This window comes from Cnephaeus nilssonii (genome assembly GCF_951640355.1).
Source record: "Cnephaeus nilssonii genome assembly, chromosome: X".
NCBI classification, from domain to species: Eukaryota; Metazoa; Chordata; class Mammalia; order Chiroptera; family Vespertilionidae; genus Cnephaeus; species Cnephaeus nilssonii.
Window position 1 is genome coordinate 100,067,246 of NC_137071.1, and position 18,777 is coordinate 100,086,022.

General features: G+C 40.2%; 1 protein-coding gene across 2 annotated transcripts in view; it reads left to right on the top strand.

Annotated features, from left to right (window-relative positions):
* Nucleotides 1–18,777, top strand: part of ATP11C (ATPase phospholipid transporting 11C (ATP11C blood group)) — a 235,943-nt gene that overhangs the window by 135,836 nt on the left and 81,330 nt on the right. For both annotated transcript variants that reach the window (XM_079765342.1, XM_079765343.1), the window contains exons 6-9: nucleotides 10,370–10,498; nucleotides 15,228–15,331; nucleotides 17,656–17,706; nucleotides 18,647–18,711. In XM_079765342.1, coding sequence (XP_079621468.1) covers nucleotides 10,370–10,498; nucleotides 15,228–15,331; nucleotides 17,656–17,706; nucleotides 18,647–18,711 — 349 coding nt within the window. The remainder of the gene's footprint in view (nucleotides 1–10,369; nucleotides 10,499–15,227; nucleotides 15,332–17,655; nucleotides 17,707–18,646; nucleotides 18,712–18,777) is intronic.

Here is an 18,777-nt window from a genome sequence, read left to right on the forward strand (position 1 = left end):
CCAGAAACTGAACCACGGCCCTTCAGTTCATGGGACAACACTCCAGCCAGCTCAGCCACACCAGCCAAGGCTGCACATCATTTTTAAATGGACAATTGATTCATTGGCATTTAGTGCATTCACAATTTTGTGCAACCATTGACGCTGTCTAATTTCAGAACATTTTCATCACCCCAAAAGGAAACCCGCGTCGTAAGCCATTAAGCAGTCATGATTCATTCCTCCCTCCCCCAGTCCCTGGCAACCACTAATCTTTCTGTTTCTATGGATTTACCTATTCTAGATATTTCATATGAAAGGAATCATACACTGGGTGGCCTTTTGTGTCTGGCATGTCACTTAATGTAATATTCCTGAAGTTCATTCATATTGTAATATGTATTAATACTTTATAATACTTTAAATTTTTCAGGAATTACAAACTGTTTTCCATAGCAGTTTTTACCATTTTACATTCTACCAGCAATGTATAAGATATTTTTGTTGCCAACAGATTTTATTGTAATTAATTATTAACTTTACTTTTTAGAGCAGTCTTAGGTTCACAGCAAAACTGAGCAGAAACTACAGAGTTCACATATACCCCATTTCCCAGGTAGAACCTCCCTTGTTAACAATATCCCCCACCAGATTGGTACATTTGTTATGATCAATGAACCTACATTGACATATAATTATTATCCAAAATTTATAGTTTACATTATTAGGGTTCACTCTTGGTGTTGTACATTCTATGTACCTGAACAAATGTATAAATGACATGTATCCACCATTATATTATCATACTGAATTGTTAAACTCTCCTTAACATCCTCTGTGCTCTACATATTCATCTCTCCCTCCCTCCCTTCAACCTGGAACCACCACTAATCTTTTTACTGTCTCCATAGTTTTGCCTTTACCATAATTTCATATAATTAGAATCATACAGTATATAGCCTTTTCTTTTTTTTTCAGTTTCTTTAATTCTTTTTTTTAATAAATCTTTATTGTTAAGATTATTACAATTGTTTCTCCTTTTTTCCCCCCATATCTCCCCACCACCCGGTCCCCACTCCCCTCTGCCCTTACCTCCCCCCCCCCCGTTGTCCTTATCCATAGGTGTATGATTTTTGTCCAGTCTCTTCCCGTACCCCCCACACAGACACCCCTTTCCCCCTGAGAATTATCAATCCACTCCCATTCTATGCCTCTGATTCTATTATGTTCACCAGTTTATTCTGTTCCTCGGATTTTTAATTCACTTGATTTTTAGGATCACTTGTTGATAGATATGTATTTGTTGTTCATAATTTTTATCTTTACTTTTTTCTTCTTTTTCCTCTTTTTAAAGAATATCTTTCAGGGTTTTATATAATACTGGTTTGGTGGTGATGAACTCCTTTAGCTTATTCTTATCTGTGAAGCTCTTTATCTGCCCTTCAATTCTGAATGATAACTTTGCTGGGTAGAGTAGTCTTGGTTGTAGGTTCTTGCTATTCATCACTTTGAATATTTCTTGCCATTCCCGTCTGGCCTGCATAGTTTCTGTTGAAAAATCAGCTGACAGTTGTATGGGTGCTCCCTTGTAGGTAACTAACTGTTTTTCTTTTGCTGCTTGTAAGATTCTCTCTTTGTCTTTTGCCCTTGGCATTTTAATTATGATGTGTCTTGGTGTGGTCCTCTTTGGATTCCTTTTGTTTGGGGTTCTGTGCGCTTCCTGAACTTGTAAGTCTATTTCTTTCACCAGGTGGGGGAAGTTTTCTGTCATTATTTCTTCAAATAGGTTTTCAGTATCTCTCTTCTTCTGGCACCCCAAAAATTCGGATATTGGTACACTTAAAGCCATCCCAGAGGCTCCTTACGCTATCCTCACACTTTTGGATTCTTCTTTCTTTCCGCCTCTCTGGTTGGGTGTTTTTTTCTACCTCATATTCCAGATCTTTGGTTTGACTCTTCAGGTATGGTGGTCTACAGTTGAGTGTCTGTATATTCTTTATTTCAGACAGTGTATGCATAATTTCTGACTGGTCCTTTTCCATTTTTTTTGTATTCTCATTAAGGTCCTTGAAGGTCTCTTCAAGTTTCTCAGCGGTTTTTAGAAGATTCTTGAGTAACCTTATAAATGTGGTTCTGAACACTGTGTCGTCCATTAGTTTGCTTTCCTCTATCTCCCCTACTCGTGACATACTTCGGTGTCTCCGCATTTTGGCTGCCTCCCTGTGTTGATGGAGTGGCTTTGTGTGGACAGTGACCTATAGGGGCCGGTAGCTCAGCTTCCCCAATCACTCTAGGTGGTCGCTCTTGGTACACCCCTTTGTGGGCTGAATGGAAAGTCTTGGTATAGTTAAAAGCCTTGATTGCTGTTGGTACACTGGGAGGAATTGACCTCCAGACCAATTGGCTGTGAGGACCTGCTGTGTCTATAATGAAGAATTGCTGTGCTGGAGACACAGTAGGGCTTTGGTGCTCACTGAGTCTTCCTCTTGAATGTGTCCCTTATGAGAGTGGTTGAAATCTGGTGTCGTCCACACCAACCACTAGATACCCTAGTGTCTGGATCTCCAATGGGGTGCAGGTCTGAGGCCTCCCAGCAGGAGCTACAGCAAGAGCTACAGTTTTCTCCTCTTTGCTTGGGTGGTTTTGGAGCAGTCTGACTGGAGCTGCAGTTAATTTGGTTGAGCTGCCACAGAACAGGTCATTTATATGTAAAGGCCGCTGTGTGGAGCCTGGGTGGGTTTGTAGAATGTGCGGGGCGGGGTCTCAGGGCGTCACTAGGCTGGGGCGTGGCCAACGGCCATGGCTGCCTTCAGCCGTCTCTGCCTTTCCGCGTTTCCAAGTCCCCGTGTCCCGCGCTCCAGCACAGCAAACCCTGATTGCTGGGCGCACCTCTGTAGAAAAGTCACTCTCACTCTCCGACCGATGGCCAAGAGTCCAGCTTCTCCCCGTAGGTATCTGGGTCCCCCGCGTGTCCCCAGAAACTGGAGTTCAGAGTGATCGGGAGTTTGTCTTCCTTCGGTTTGAAGAAAAGCTGCGCGCCCAGTCGCCCTCCGCCAGCCCGCTTCGCACACGCCTCCGTACCTCAGCTCTCCAGCATTTGCGCTCTCTTCTCTTCTTAGTTGTAAATCTGCCACTCAGCCAGCTTTCCCGTGGTTCTGGGTGGTAGATGTTTTGTTTTTTAGTTGTATTTTTTAAATTGTTGTGCGAGGCGGCAGTTTAGTTGTTTAACTTTGCTGCCATCTTGGTTCCTCTATATAGCCTTTTCATATTGGCTTCTTTCACTTAGTAATATGCATTTATGTTTCCTTCATGTCTTTTCATGGCTTGAGAGTTCATTTTTCTTTAGTGCTAAATAATACTTCATTGTCTATATGTAGTAGTTTATTTATTGATTCACTTACTGAAGGACATCTTGTTTGCTTCCACGTTTTGATAATTATGAATAAAGCTGCTATAAACATCTATGTGCAGGTTTTTGTGTGTACATAAGATTTTAGTTCATTTGGATAAATACCAAGTGTGACTACTGGAGTTTGTTTAATCTTATAAGAAACTACCAAACTATCTTCAAAGTGGCTATTCCATTTTGCATTCTCATCAGCGTTGAATGAGAGTTCCTGTTGCTCCACATCAGCATTTGTCGGTCTTATGGATTTTGACAATTTAATAGGTGTGTAGTGGAATCTCACTTTTGTTTTAATTTGCAATTCTCTAATTACATATGTTGTTGAACATCTTTTTATATACTTACTTGTCATCTTAATATCTTCTTTGTGAGGTGAATGTTTAGGCGTTTTGCCCATTTTTAAATCAGATTGTTCATGTTCTTATTGGTGAGTTTTAACAATTTTTGTATATTTTGGGTAGCAGTCCTTTATCAGATGTGCTTTTTACAAATATTTTATCATAATATCAAGGTGTTATTTTTTAAATTTAAATTTAGTTATTATAATAACACATCAAATTTACCATTGTAACCATTTTTAAGTGTACAGTTCAGTAGTGTTAAGTGCGTTCATATTGTTGAGAAACAAATCCTAAAATCTTTTCATCCTATAACACTGAAACTCTGTAACCACTAAACACTAATTCCTCCTTCCTCCATACTTTGACAAACACCTTTATATTTTCTGTTTTTATGATTGACTACTTTAGAGAGATACTTCCTATAAGTGGGATCATACAATATTTGTCCTTTTGTGACTGGCTTATTTCACTTAAGTATGATGTCTTCAAGCAACATCCATGTGGTAGCATATGACACAATTTTCTCCTTTTTAGGCTACATAATATCTGATTGTATGCATATAGCACAGTTTCTTTATTAGTTCATCTGTTGATGGACATTTGTGTTGCTTCTACCTCTTGGTTATGTGAATAATGCTATGATGAACACACATGTACAAATAACTCTTCAAGATCCTGTTTTGACAAGATATGAATGCAACCCATATGCCCATTGATGAGTGTATAAAAAAGTTGTGGTACACTATGAGATATCACCTCACACCTGTCAGAATGGCCATCATCAATAAATCAACAAACAAGTGTTAGTGAAAATGTGGAGAAAATGGAACTCTTGTGCACTGTTGATAGGAATGCAGGTTGGTGCACCCAGTGTAGAAAACAGTATGGAGGTTACTAAAAAAATTAAAAATGGAATTGCCTTATGACCCAGCAATTCCACTTCTGGGTACATATCTGAAGAAACCCAAAACACTAATTCAGAAGAATATATGGACCCCTATGTTGATTATAGTGTTATTTACATTAGTAAAGATATGGAACCAACCCAAGTGTCCATTAATAAGTAAGTAGATAAAGAAGTGGTGGTGCATATATACAATGGAATATTCCTCAGCTATAAAGAGAACAAAACCTTAACATTTGCGACAGCATGGATAGACCTAGAGGGTATTATCCTAAGTGAATTAAGTCAGTAAAAGACAAATACCATATGATTTCACTTGTACGTGGAACCTAAAGAACTAACCATATGAATAAAACAGACTCATAGACATAGAGAATAGACTGGTGGATACCATAGGGAAGGATGATTGAGGGACTGAGTAAAAGAAGTGAAGGGATTAAGAAATACAAATTTTTAGTTACAAAATAGTCATGGGGATGAAAAGTACAGCATAGGGAATCCTATCTAATAAAGAGGGAATATGCTAATTGACCATCACTCCATCACAAAGATGGCTGCACCAACAGCTGAGGCCAAGTTCCCTAAAGGAGCCTTAATGAGCAATCAGCAGGGACCCGAGGCTACGCCCTCCCCCGCCCCCGTGGGGCTTGACAGGGGACCTCAGGCCACGCCCCCCACCCCAGCACCAGGCCGGGGGACCTCAGGCCGCACCCCCTGCCTCCACACCGGGCCAGGGGACCTGAGGCTACGCCCATTGCCCGGCTGGGCTTGACAAGGGTGGGACTGGCTGGGTCTGGACCTAGCTCAATGGCAGGGGGACGGCCGGGTCTGGGTCTCACATGATTTTGAGGCACATGTGGGTGGGCAGGGACTTGACTCTGGGTCCCCCTTTTAATGTGCACGAATTTCATGCACTTGGCCACTAGTATAGTCAATAAAATTATGACAAATGTATGGTGCCAGGTGGGTACTGGAAATTTAGGGGAGGGGGGCTTTGTAAAGTATATGATTGTCTAACCACTATGTTATATCCCTGAAACCAATACAAAATAATATTGAAAGTAAACTGAAATAGAAAAATAAAAATGTTTTTAACAAAAGATTCTGCTTTGAATGGTTTAGGACTATCAAGTGTTATCACTGATTAATCATTTATTAAATACCTAGAATGTCTGTACATAGGTTCTCCATATCCCTAGTGATAGGTAAATTGTCTTGCATCTTATAGTAATGATGGGACAAAGGTTACCACATAGGAGGATTACCTGAGTTTGACATAAAATGTCTTTCTTTTACTCTTTTTCCCCCTCCATTTTCTGCATCCCAGAGGGGATGACCCTGTGATGAACTAGAGTAGTTAGGATCTGAATTTTCTAAACCAGTTGTAGAAACTTGGCATTACTGTTCAGCATAAGAACCAAAGCATCCTAAATGATTCATAAAATTAAATCTGTGGCTCACGGGACATGTAGAAAAGTCTCCCATTCATCTTTCTTTCTCCTATTTCCACTTTCTGATTTTGCTATTACCCCCATTCCCTTAGAAAGACCCCCATATTCCATCTTTCCTTCACTAGACTTTATTGCCTTAAGGCTTACCTCATCCAGGTATAATCTTAATTAAATAATTTGATGCTGTTGTGTGAAGTGCTATTTGATTATTTGATGGAGCTTTTTTGGAGCATTTGTATGTGTAAATAGATATTTATAAACCAAACATGTGTAAATGCTTAATTGTTGAGCAGGAGAGTGACTTGGTCTATATCTGCAGTACAATGGGGATTCTTTGAAGCGTTTTTAAATAAGGGAGTATCTTTAAAAAAAATAAAGACAACTCTGGAGATTGACAAAAGTGGAAGAATCAGGGAAATCCATTAGATGGCTACTGCAAAACATGGTAAGAGTTGATATTAGCGTGATAGTAGTAAGGATAATGATAATAAAAATAGTAGTTAACATTTATATATTACATAAATATGCCAGGCATTGCCTTTTACTTTATATTAACTTATTTAATCCTTAATTTACAACAGTCCTATGAGGTAGGAGATGCCTCTTTTTTTGTATTATTATCTCCTCTTTATAAGTGATGAGGCTGAGGCAAAGGGATGTTAAGAAACTTGTCCACAACTAGTGGACATCAGGATCTAGTGATATATTGGATGTCGGGAGTGCGACAGAGAGCAAAAAAAAAGAATAAAGATAGCCTTCTTGGTTTTGGCCTGAGCAACTGGATGAATTAAATAATGCTATTAAACAAAATTCTGTGCTATTAAATAAAAGGAGAAGAGCAGGTTTAGGGACAGATGGGAGTGAAGGGAAATTAAAAATTCAGTTTTGGCCATGTTAATGTTGAGATACCTATTAGACATTTAGATGGAATTGTCAAGACTAGAGCTCAGAGATGTTTTAAGTGGAAATAGAAATTTGGACTTTATCTGCATGTAGATGACATATGAAGTCATGAGACTGGATGGAATCACATAGCACATAGCCTAGAAACAGAACTTATAGAATTCAAATGTAAAAAAAATTGTAAGGGAAAGAATATGGATTTTGGCATTAGAAATATTGGAAGAGTTTCTTTAGATTTACTGATTATTTCCTTTGTTGTATCTAGTCTGCTGAGAAGCCCATTAAAGGACATCTTTATGATATCATGTTTTTCATTTCTAATTTCCCCATTTGCTATATTTTTTTGTAGTTTCCATCTCTCTATCCAAATTCTTCATCTGCACATGTATGTTGTCTACCTTTTCCACTAGGTACTTTAAAATCTTAATCATAGCTATTTTTACATCCCTGATTCATAATTTTAAAATATGAACATTTCTGGGGCTAGCCCTGTTGACTCTTTTACCTCTTCATGATAGGTTATTTTTGTCTTGTATTTTGTGTCTCATTTTTTTTAAATTGAATTTTGTACATTGTATATAAAAAATGCTGAAGTCCTAAGTAGACAGTATTTATGTTCTGAACAGAGCAGGCCTCTTTTGTCAGCCCATTAAGTTGGGAGTTGCATCAATCTAGTCAGGAGTTGGGCTGGCTTTGATTTTTGTTTGTAGCTATTGATATTTCAGTACACCATTGGACTTCAAATTCCTGGAGTGCTGAATTGCCATTGCCTCGTGCTTTGTGGGGGGCCTGGGGCTCCAAAGTGTTTTTCTCACTGCTCCTGTTCCACCCTCTGCAGGTGCTACATCCCTCAGATACAGTGGATGCTTCTCTCTCTCTGTCCTTTCTCTTCCCCCAGTGGTAGATTGCTATTACTTGTTATTCATTGCAAAGTTTCTGTTTGGAACAGAGTGGTTTCTTGGATCTCATGCTCTACTCTCAGTGATAGGCAGGCCTTATGTACCTTTACCTCAGGGTGGAACTTTCTCAGTACTCCCACCCCACCTCCCATGGCAGCTGAACTTAGCCTTTTATCAATGCTAAGTCCTAAGTATAGTAAGTTTTCTGTCCCCTCCCCGCAGCAGATGGCTTTTGCTTCTACATCCTCTAGCAGAGGTAACATTTTTCTGATATATGCCAAGGAGTGTTTCTTTCCTTTCTCCTAGACACAGATGGCTTTTGCCTCAAATGAGAAAAGGGTCCATGATTCTGACATACAGTTAATCACAACCTGTATGCCTGTACCAGTGAGGAAAGCTCTTTTAGGTCTCCTACCCTCTTGCTTTCTCATGAGTACCCAACAGATGCCTGTAGATCTCTTCTATCAGGCTTGCAGAGATTCTAATGTCGTGTTAGCTCCTACCAAGCTTTTTAGAATTGGTTTAAAATCTAGTTGTTTTCTTCTTATGCAAGTTTTGTTGGCCATCTCTTCATCCTGTGCTTTGACAAATGTGAAGCAGTTGTCTCTCCTCAGAGGGACTTTTCATACTTTGAAATTCAGATCACTTGGTTGCTTTGCAACCTCAGCTCTCTGATGAACTAAAAAAATTATGATTTTGTAGGTTTTCTAATATTTATGGTTGAGAAATAGTGCTGCCCTCTTCGGGCTTTGAACTTGCTAAATGTTACCAGAACTCCAGAGTTGATTGTCTAACTGGTCCATGTTGTTCTCTTTCTTTAAATGTCTTTTCCCAGTTCCCCTTTGCCTTAAGGGTGAGGCCTAACCCGCTAGCCTGGCCTGCCAGGACCTTTGAGATCTGGCCCATATCCATATCGCCAAGCCTCAACTTGCACTCCAGATACAGGGACCTTGATAGTTAATATCTAAGCAAATCCTAAATGTTGTAGAAGAAATTCTCTATTTGTGGTTTTTATTTTTCAGTGACTGAGAATCACCTTCAACCCTTTGAATGTTTCCTCCTTCTAACATGCTTTAGGGTTTCATTATTTTTTCTTTTGTTTATTTAAGCATCAACTGTGGTTTTATGTAAGCTGCATAAGTTTATGTAATTGAAGAAGAATAGATCTAACAAAATAAAATGCTATTTACAAATTAGTTCAATTATTGATGCTGTTGCTCTTGGCAACTGATGAAGATTGGCAAAGAAAATAAAATTGTTCCCAAATAGGTCTTAACATCCTCATCTTTATCTGCCAAATTGTGTAGGAAATAGGAGGCAGGTGTGCTATTTATTAGTTCATTGTTTCACAACCACTGTGTCTTGGTTGGTGTGCCAGATATTGACTATCTCATAAGTGGGTCATCTTCTGCCATTAGCAGCCTCCACCCTCAATCTGAGGGTGCTGTATAAAAATGTTTTCTGTATGTGCCACGGTATGAAAAATTTTGGGAAGTGCTGGACTGATGATTTCCTACATCTTTCCAAAAAAACATTGGCAAGAAAGTAGTTACAGAGTATTAGTAATAATTATAATTAATGCCTAACAGATGGTGACTGTATGATGGGGGTTTGCAAAACACTACCTTTGTCCTCATTTCATGCTCAGACCAGTCCTACAAGGTAGTTGCAATCATCTAGGGCACTTACCCAAGGAAATATAGTTATAAAGTGGCAAAGCTGGGGCATAAAGTCAGGTTAGAAAGTCCTACCTATTTAACCATTATGATTTATTCCTTACATTATTAAATTAACTGCAGTAGAAATGTTTCATTATTTCTTCTCTCTTCTTTTTTCTCTATTTGAGCTTGGGGTACTTGCACATAGGAAATTGTTTTTCATTGCCATATTAATTGATTCTTCTAATAGCATATTAATTGATTGAAAATTACCTATTTGAATTTTTTTTCAAATGTTATGAGGAAAAAATAGGTGCCTATAATTAACTGAGGTTTTCTGAGCACTGAAGAAGGAATTAACACCCAACAATAATAGCTATTATCACACTGAAGGCAAAACATATTAAAATACGGATATGCATAGTGGAAGTGTGGTTGCCCAGGTTTCATGAAGTTCTCAAGTTGAGACATGTAGATTTTCTTGATTCATTCATGAAGTGATAATGTTCATTGTCTTATCAAACATCAACGTCAGAAATATCAGAGAGCAAACAGGTCCTTGGGTGTTGAAGTCATTCATTAGAGATTAAATTTCACTACTAGGGTAATCTGAAAGCATCACAAGTCCTCATGACCTTAAAGAGAATTCTGAATGTTCAGTAATATTCTTTTATCACCTTTCACATGGTGTAGGATGCTGAGATACTCTCTAAGCCCCAGAACAGGAGAGGTCTCTTGCTACTGTTTTGACTTTAGTTTGTAATATAATGAATGCTTTGTTTGGAATTAAGAATATTTATATTTGTTGTTGTTTTTTCTCCATTCTAGGTTGGTGATGTAGTAGAAGTACAAGCAGATGAGACTTTTCCCTGTGATCTTATTCTTCTATCATCCTGCACTAGTGATGGAACCTGTTATGTTACTACAGCCAGTCTTGATGGGGAATCCAATTGCAAGGTAATGAAGAGTAAACCTCACTTATACATTTTAAGCTCAGAATAGTTCATCAATAAATACTCCTTCCCACTGTCCCCTAATCTTTTATCTTATTTTATCTTATTTGTGTACATTTTGTATTTGAAGACAGCTTTTATATAGTTATCCTTGAACTTCTAAGCAAATTCTCAAATTCGGGGAAGGGGATGGTATTGGGTGAAGAAAATCCATGTGCCAAGTAAAAGCCACCACATTTTAAAAAAAATTATACACACACACACACACACACACACACACACACACACACACACACACACTGAGTGGCCAGATTATTATGCATTCAGAGCTCATAATAATCTGGCCACTCAGTGTGTGTGTGTGTGTGTGTGTGTGTGTGTGTGTGTGTGTGTGTGTGTGTGTGTGTGTGTTATTGATTTCAGAAGGAAGGAAGAGAGAGATAGAAACATCAATGATGAGAGAGAATCATTGATGGGCTGCCTTCTACACACCCCGCTCCCCCACACTGGGGATCAAGCCCACAACCCAGGCATGTGCCCTGACTGCGAATTGAACCATGACCTCCTGAATCATAGGTCGATGCTCAACTACTAGGCCACGCCAGCTGGGCACACCACATTTTTTATATAACTGCTTTCATTTCATATTGACATAACCCACTTAATATTTTGTTGAGGCTTTTTAAAATGAGAGTAATCATAGGCTGAAAGTATATAACTATAAAAATAATATCAAGTATCTCACCTTACAGTTTGATCTCTTTACTTAAAAAGTGATGAATATTTTCTTTAAAAATGTTTATTCCTGGCATATAGGAAATGTAATCTGGAATAATTTGATTGTTTCTAAAACAATGCCTTAGGGTGTAGTTTGGCAAATAATGTTTGCTTTATTGCAACTAGGAAGAATTACAAATCTGTTAAAGTAAATTTGCTCAAACTGGAGATAAATTACTTCCCTGGTACTCTCTGACACTGTCAGTTCTTGGCCATTGTCCAGAATTCTATAAGGCATGAAGATGTATCTTTTATATGTTGCCTTTAAGGAAGGATATTAATGTGCTCACCTCTGTGTGTATCCTTGAGGGCTTTTCTCTGCTTGTTTATTCCATCTGGAATTGAGGACCAGGACTCAGTATGTGAAAAAAGGAACTTAAATGCCTTAGATGACTATATTTTGTGCTTTAGGGCAGCGGTCGCCAACCTTTCAAACCTCACAGACAGCCAGTGGTCCACGTATCACCAGTTGGTGACCGCTGCTTTAGGGTATGGTGATAAACTAGTCCAATTTAAATTGTTCAAAAGCAAAGTTATATTTGACGGAATGTCGAGGTAAAAATCAAGACATCTACCTAAAGATTACCTAATAGGGGAAAAAGTTGTTAAGTTGATACAATCACAACATGGGTTTTCACCCTGGCCATTGTGGCTCAGTAATATCCTATGCACCAAAAGGTCACTGGTTCAATTCCTGGCCCAGGTTGCAGGCTCAATTCCCAGTAGGGGGTGGCAGGAGACAGCCAATCAATATTTCTCTCTCTCTCTCTCTCTCTCTCTCTCTCTCTCTCTCTCTCTCCCTCCCTCCCTCTTTCTCTCTCTCTCTCTCCCCCCCTCTCCCCTCCCTCCCTCTCTTCCTTTCTCTCTAAAAGTAAACAATAAAAATATATTTAAAAATAAATTAATTAAATAAAAATACATAGGTTTTTCAAAGCCAGGAGGTAGTTTTAAATCTAGCTCAGGTACTTCCATATTATTTCCCAAAGACCATGCAACAGCTTTCCTTCTGGATAAGTAGTACAGTCCTTGAGTCTCTGTCAGCCTTTCTTTGATGATTTATAAATGGGCCCTAGCTGGTTCCATCTGTATATGTCTTCCTCTATCTCTTTTTTCAGTGTCTTGTAGTTTTCCAAGTACAGGTCTTTTACCTCCTTAGTTAAGTTTATTCCTAGGTATCTGAATTTTTTTGGTGCAATGGTAAATGGGATTTCTTTTTTAGTCTCTCTTTCTGTAAGTTCACTATTGGTGTATAGAAATGCCATAGATTTCTTGGCATTAATTTTGTATCCTGCAAAATGCCGAATTAATTTATTAAGTATATTAGTTTTTTGATGGAGTCTTTCGGGTTTTTTTGTATAATATCATGTCATCTACAAATAAGGACAGCTTTACTTCTTCTTTTCCAATTTGGATGCCTTTTATTTCTTCTTCTTGTCTAATTGCAATGGCTAATACTTCCAGTACTATGTCGAACAGGAGTGGTGAGAGTGGGCATCCCTGACTTCTTCCTGAACTTAGGGGAAATGGTTTTAGTTTTTGTCCATTGAGTATGATGTTTGCTGTGGGATTATCATATACAGCTTTTGTTATGTTGAGGTATGATCCTTCTATTCCCACCTTGTTGAGAGTTTTTATCAGGAAAAGGGTGTTGGATTTTGTCAAATGCTTTTTCTGCATCAATTGATATGACTATGTGGTTTTTGTCTCTGAATTTGTTTATGTGATGTATCACATTTATTGATTTGCAGATATTGTACCATCCTTGCATTCCTGGGATAAATCCTACTTGATCATGGTGTATGATCTTTCTGATGTACGGCCTGAGCTGATTTGCTAGAATTTTGTTGATGATTTTGGCATCTGTGTTCATGAGTGATATTTGCCTGTAATTCTCTTTCATTCTGTTGTCTTTATCTGGTTTTGGTATTAGGGTGACGCTGGCTTCATAGAATTAGCTTGGGAGGGTTCCTTCCACATGAATTTTTTGGAATAGTCTGAGGAAGATAGGTTTTAATTCTTCCTTGAATGTTTGGTAAAACTCTCCTGTGAAGTCGTCTGGCCCTGGGCTTTTGTTTGCTGGAAGATTTTTGATGACTGCTTCAATTTCTTCCATAGTTACTGGCCTATTGAGCTGTTTAGATTCTTCCTGATTGATTTTTGGAAGGTGTGCCCTTGGTTCCGGGTGAGGCTGGGAACTGGGTCAGGGTGAGGCTGGGTCCCGGGTCCGGGCGATGCCACATGCCCCTGGATCCAGGTAAGGCCGCACGCCCCTGGGTACGGGTGAGGCTGGGTCCCGGTCAGGGTGGGGCCGCCCCCCTGGGTCCGGGTGAGGCTATGTGCCCCTAGGTCCGGGTGAGGCTGGATCCTGGGTCCAGGTGGGGCCATGCACCCCTGGATCCGGGTGAGGCCACGCGACCCTGGGTCTGGGAGATGCCACGCGCCCCTGGGTCCGGGTGAGGCCACGCGCCCCTGGGTCCAGGTGAAGCCGGATCCCGGGTCTGGGTGAGGCCGTGTGCCCCTGGATCTGGGTGAGGCTGGGTCCCGGGCCCGGGTGAGGCCGCGCGCACCTGGTTCTGGGAGAGGCCACGCGCCCCTGGGTCCGGGTGAGGCCACGCGCCCCTGGGTCCGGGTGAAGCTGTATCCCGGGTCCGGGGGAGGCCGTGTGCCCCTGGATCCGGGTGAGGCTGGGTCCCGGGCCCGGGTGAGGCCACGCGCCCCTGGGTCTGGGAGAGGCCGCGCACCCCTGGGTCCAGGTGAAGCTGGATTCCGGGTCCGGGTGAGGCCGTGTGCCCTTGGTTCCGGGTGAGGCCGCGCGCCCCTGAGTCCGGGTGAGGCCGCGCGCCCTTAGGTCCAAGTGAAGCTGGATCCTGGGTCCAAGTGAGGCCGTGCGCCCCTGGATCCGGGTGAGGCCAGTCTGGCGCTTTTGTCTCCTTCCCACCAGGGCGACTCAGCGGCACAGTCAACAGCTCATCCTCCGCGCACAATCCCGTGCGCGCCTCCGGTGCTCTGCTCTTTGCCGCCTCTCTGCACCTCTGCCCCACAGCCCAGCTTTCCCCAGCATGAGCCTGGCTTCCCCGGGTCTCTCCCAGAACTGGGGTTCAGTGCAGTTGGAACTGGGGTTCAGCACGGTCAGGAGCTTTTGTCTCCCTCCCGCTAGGGCAATCCAGCGGCACAGGCAACAGTCCCTCCTCTGCTCACATTCCCGTGCGCGGCTCCGGCGCAACTCCTCTGTGTCTCCGCCCCACAGCCCAGACTCCCCCAGCCTGAGCCCGGCTTCCCAGGGTTTCGCCCAGACCTGGGGTTCAGTGCAGTCGGAGCTGGGGTTCAGCACAATCTGGCGCTTTTATCTCCTTCCCGCCAGAGAACGCCAGCCAGGCCGTCAGCCGCCCCTTCCTCTCCGGCTCCGTCCTCCCCGCACGCGCGCGGGCTCGTGTCTCCGCCCGTGTCTCCATACCTCAAGCTTTTACGGCTTCTCTGATTTTCCTTGTGGTTTTCTCTTTCCTTCTAGTTGTGGGCATTTCAGTCAGCCAGCTTTCCTGTGGTTCTGGATGATGTCCGTTTTGACTTTTAGTTGTGTTTTTGAAATTGTTGTGCCAGGCTGTAGGTTAGGTGTTTAACCTATGCCGCCATCTTGGTTTCTCCTTTGTTCAATGCATTATATTTTTATGGAGTTTTCAGTTAATTATATGCATGCTGCAAATGAAATTCTCTGTGCTGTCAATATCAAGAAAAGCCTTTTTTTTTCTATTAACTTTGAAATCCCCTTGCAGTAGGGATAGCTTAGTAATTATTTGTAATATACTTGAAGAATTTTATTTAGTTGTAAATGTGCATCAGTATTTGTATTATTCTGCCAAAGCCTCTTGCTAAAACATATTCCTTTTCTGGAATCAGGTGGGTGTATGATTACAGAAAGAAACACTTTTATTTTTGCCTTTTCTTCTGCTTTCATCTAGACACATTATGCAGTACGTGATACTATTGCACTATGTACAGCTGAATCAATTGATACCCTCCGAGCAGCGATTGAATGTGAACAGCCTCAACCTGACCTCTACAAGTAAGTATCAGCTGGTTTCATTTTACTGCTGTCTGTTGGCTCTGCCTATCTTTACCCACCAGTATTGCAAAAAAACACCCAGCACTTACCAGTCTCCTTTCATTTGTGTTTTTATGAGCTGTTCCTTCTGACATGGAAATGAATCATATCAGCCTTGTTCACTACCAGCCCAAGATAAAATATATGGGCCCAGGCATCTTACTTGTGATTTTTCTTTTATTTTTGTTATTTGTAAACATGACCGTCCATCAAATTTTAAGATGATGTTATCCTGTAAAGCCGATCTACCAAACTTACTCATTAACCAGAGTTAACTAAAACAAAAATAAACCACTTCATTTGTTTTCCAATATCAAAGAGAGAAGAGGGTATGGAGCCATGCATTTAGTAGGCATTCTATCCTTAGAACTGCATATTGTGAATAGGCTGTTTTTTGTCCACAGTAAACAGATAAGTGGAGGAAGTAGTAAAATGGTGTAATGTCCTATATTTTACTATGCTTAGGCTTTCTGGAGTACTTTTTTCTGATTAACAGTGGGATGTCAGAAATTTGGAATTTGATTTTTAAGATTGGTCAGTTTGGCCCTGGCTGGTTTGGCTCAGTGGATGGAGCCAGGTTCGTGTCCCAGGATAGTGTCCAGGTTCGATCCCGGTCAGGGACATGTACTAGTACCTTGGTTGCAGGCACATCCTCAGTGGGGGGTGTGCAGGAGGCAGCTGATCGATGTTTCTCTCTCATCGATGTTTCTAACTCTCTATCCCTCTCCCTTCCTCTCTGTAAAAAAATCAATAAAATATATATATTTTTAAAAAGATTCCTCAGTTTGGCTTATTAGAGCATGGTGACAATGAGAGTAGAGTAACAGGTGTTATCCCCAAGCTGGCCAATTAATTTCATTCTATTACAGATGGCATCCATTACCTATTCCAGCCATCTTGTTAATGAGTTCTGTTGGTCATAATGGGTCAGATGATTGGTGGTGGTGGAACAAAGTAGCCATCCTACTATAAGAACAATGCCTCTCCCTCCTTCCCACCAGTCCTTCTTTCCTCTTTCCCTTCTGTATCCATGCTGATATTAAGAAATAGGACCACAAAGCAAAATAGCTGTTTCCTGCCTTAGCTCACAGTTTGCAAATGAGATAAAACAGTAATTCTAGGCTTTTAGTACAGTGAAATAATAGAGATGAATAAAAGGCCCATGGAATCAGAGAAAAGGAAGTGACTGATTCTGCTTGAGTTAGAGAATAATATACATCCTTGCATATTTATAGGGCAACTCCTACAATTTTCAGTTGCCTTAAATATGAAGGAAAATTTTAGATCAGGGAAGTTTATTGCTAATTCTCTAGACTAGATTGAGTGCCCTTGATATGTGACTCCAGAATACCTTGTACTTTCACTACCCTAGTGATAATTACTTATAATTGCCTGTTTATTTGTCTTAGGGTAAGTAATGTCTTTCTTACTTATTAGTGTATCTCCAGCACCTTGCATAGTACTTGTACAATTAATATATGATGAATGAATTACCAGAGATTCATATTTTGGAACACAGTAATAATACGTTCCATTTTTCTGAAAAAATATGCAAATTATAAAATATTCACACTTGTTAAGAAGGTGTTAGGCCTTTTTGCCCTTTTTTTTTTTTTTTTTTTCAGAAATACCGATTACCATATACCTAGCTATATTAAGTGATTGGATCAAGCTCAGTAATGAAATCAGCTTCAAGACAGTTTGGAAATTTCAAAGATGGTAATCAAGTGTTTACTGTCTAAAACTAATGCTGTGGTTCTCAAAGAGTTACCAAACCAGCAATATCAGCATCACCTGAGAACTAGTTGAAAATGCAAATTATCACCTGAATCATAAACTTGGGGATGGGACCCAGAAATTTGTAGTTTAATAAGCCCTCCAATGATTCTAATGCATGCTAAAGTGAAAGAACTACTGAAATAAATAATGGTTTTGAAAGTTGTATTAACACCAGAAATCTTTCTTCACATGAATGTATAATAGAAGCCAATTATTTTTATAATGTATAAATAAGACTGGTGTTATGTGTATGTACAATGCTAAGAAGATCTTGAAAAACAATTTAGTATATTTGTTTACATTCTTATAATAATATTATTTTAAGAATTAGATTAAAATGTTACCTTATTGTTATTTCATAATTTTTTTCAGAAATATAGTAGACATTCATAGTTCAAAGTCTCTTCTCTTTTGCATTATTTGTATTTTGATCCATTTCCAATTTTTGTGGTATATAGATTTTACCTATATGTAGAAAACTCATTTGCTATTATCTTCTTTTGCAGGTTTGTTGGGCGAATCAGTATCTATAGTAATACTCTTGAAGCTGTTGCGAGGTTAGTTTGCTATTCCTTTAAACTGTCCTTTGAGGGGGGTGTTAAAATAGCCAAATATTTTTTTTTTATAAAGAGAGGTTGAAGGTGAATAAATCTGGAGTAACTAGCCAGTATCCCACTAATGGGTCTTAAGTAACCAACCTTGTAATTGGTAGTAGCTCTTGTGTTGTAGGGTCTTTGAGTTGTGTGTGTCCTGGGCAGAGGGATAGGATTGGAAATGATGCTGAAGGTTTCCAGAATTGAAGAGCTCCAGACACTTGGATATTCCGAAATCTCTTCCAGACACTATATTTATTGTAATAGGTTGTTCAGTGGCAGACAGTATTGGAAATATACCTGGAGAACAGTGAGTGGTTTAAAGGAGAGTCATTGAGGGTATAGGCAGTGGATAAAATGCTGGGAAAATTACATCGAATGCTAATTATTTTTAATGCAGCAATTCATATACAAAAGGGTTTTTTCCCCTCTTTCATTTAGCACCTCAACTTTTTTATTTGGCCTTTTTACCATACTCAAAAGGAAGTAAAAGAAATGCCCAGTTGCCCAATGATCTCCCCCAAAGGCGGGTTTACTCTCCTCTCTATAAATATGTGACTGTGTCTTTCCCACCTTGGTGTTTTATCTGTTACCTTCTCTTTCTGTCTGCTGCTTTGTCCTGTTCTTGTCTTGCTGTCAATGACTAATAATCCTTTTATCTCTCTGTGCATCTCTTTACCTCTGTGTTGCTGGCTACTCCTGTCCTGTGCTGTTAACTGTGTTGTGCCCTGCAGTAACTTTTAGAGGAAGGGTCTTTCAGCTTGTCCTGGGGAGTAAGCATGTGATATAATTAGACAGATATATTCTGAACCCAGGACATAGACGTATGGGCAAAATATGTCCCCAAAGTTGATGGTGCTATTTGTTGGACTGTTTGGATAAGTGGTATTCATCTTTTATTTAGGTCTTTAGGACCTGAAAATCTCTTGTTGAAAGGAGCTACACTGAAAAATACCAAGAAGATATATGGTGAGCAATTTTTAAGACATACCTACCAGAAATATGCTTTATAAGCTTGTGCATAAATAGTGCTTG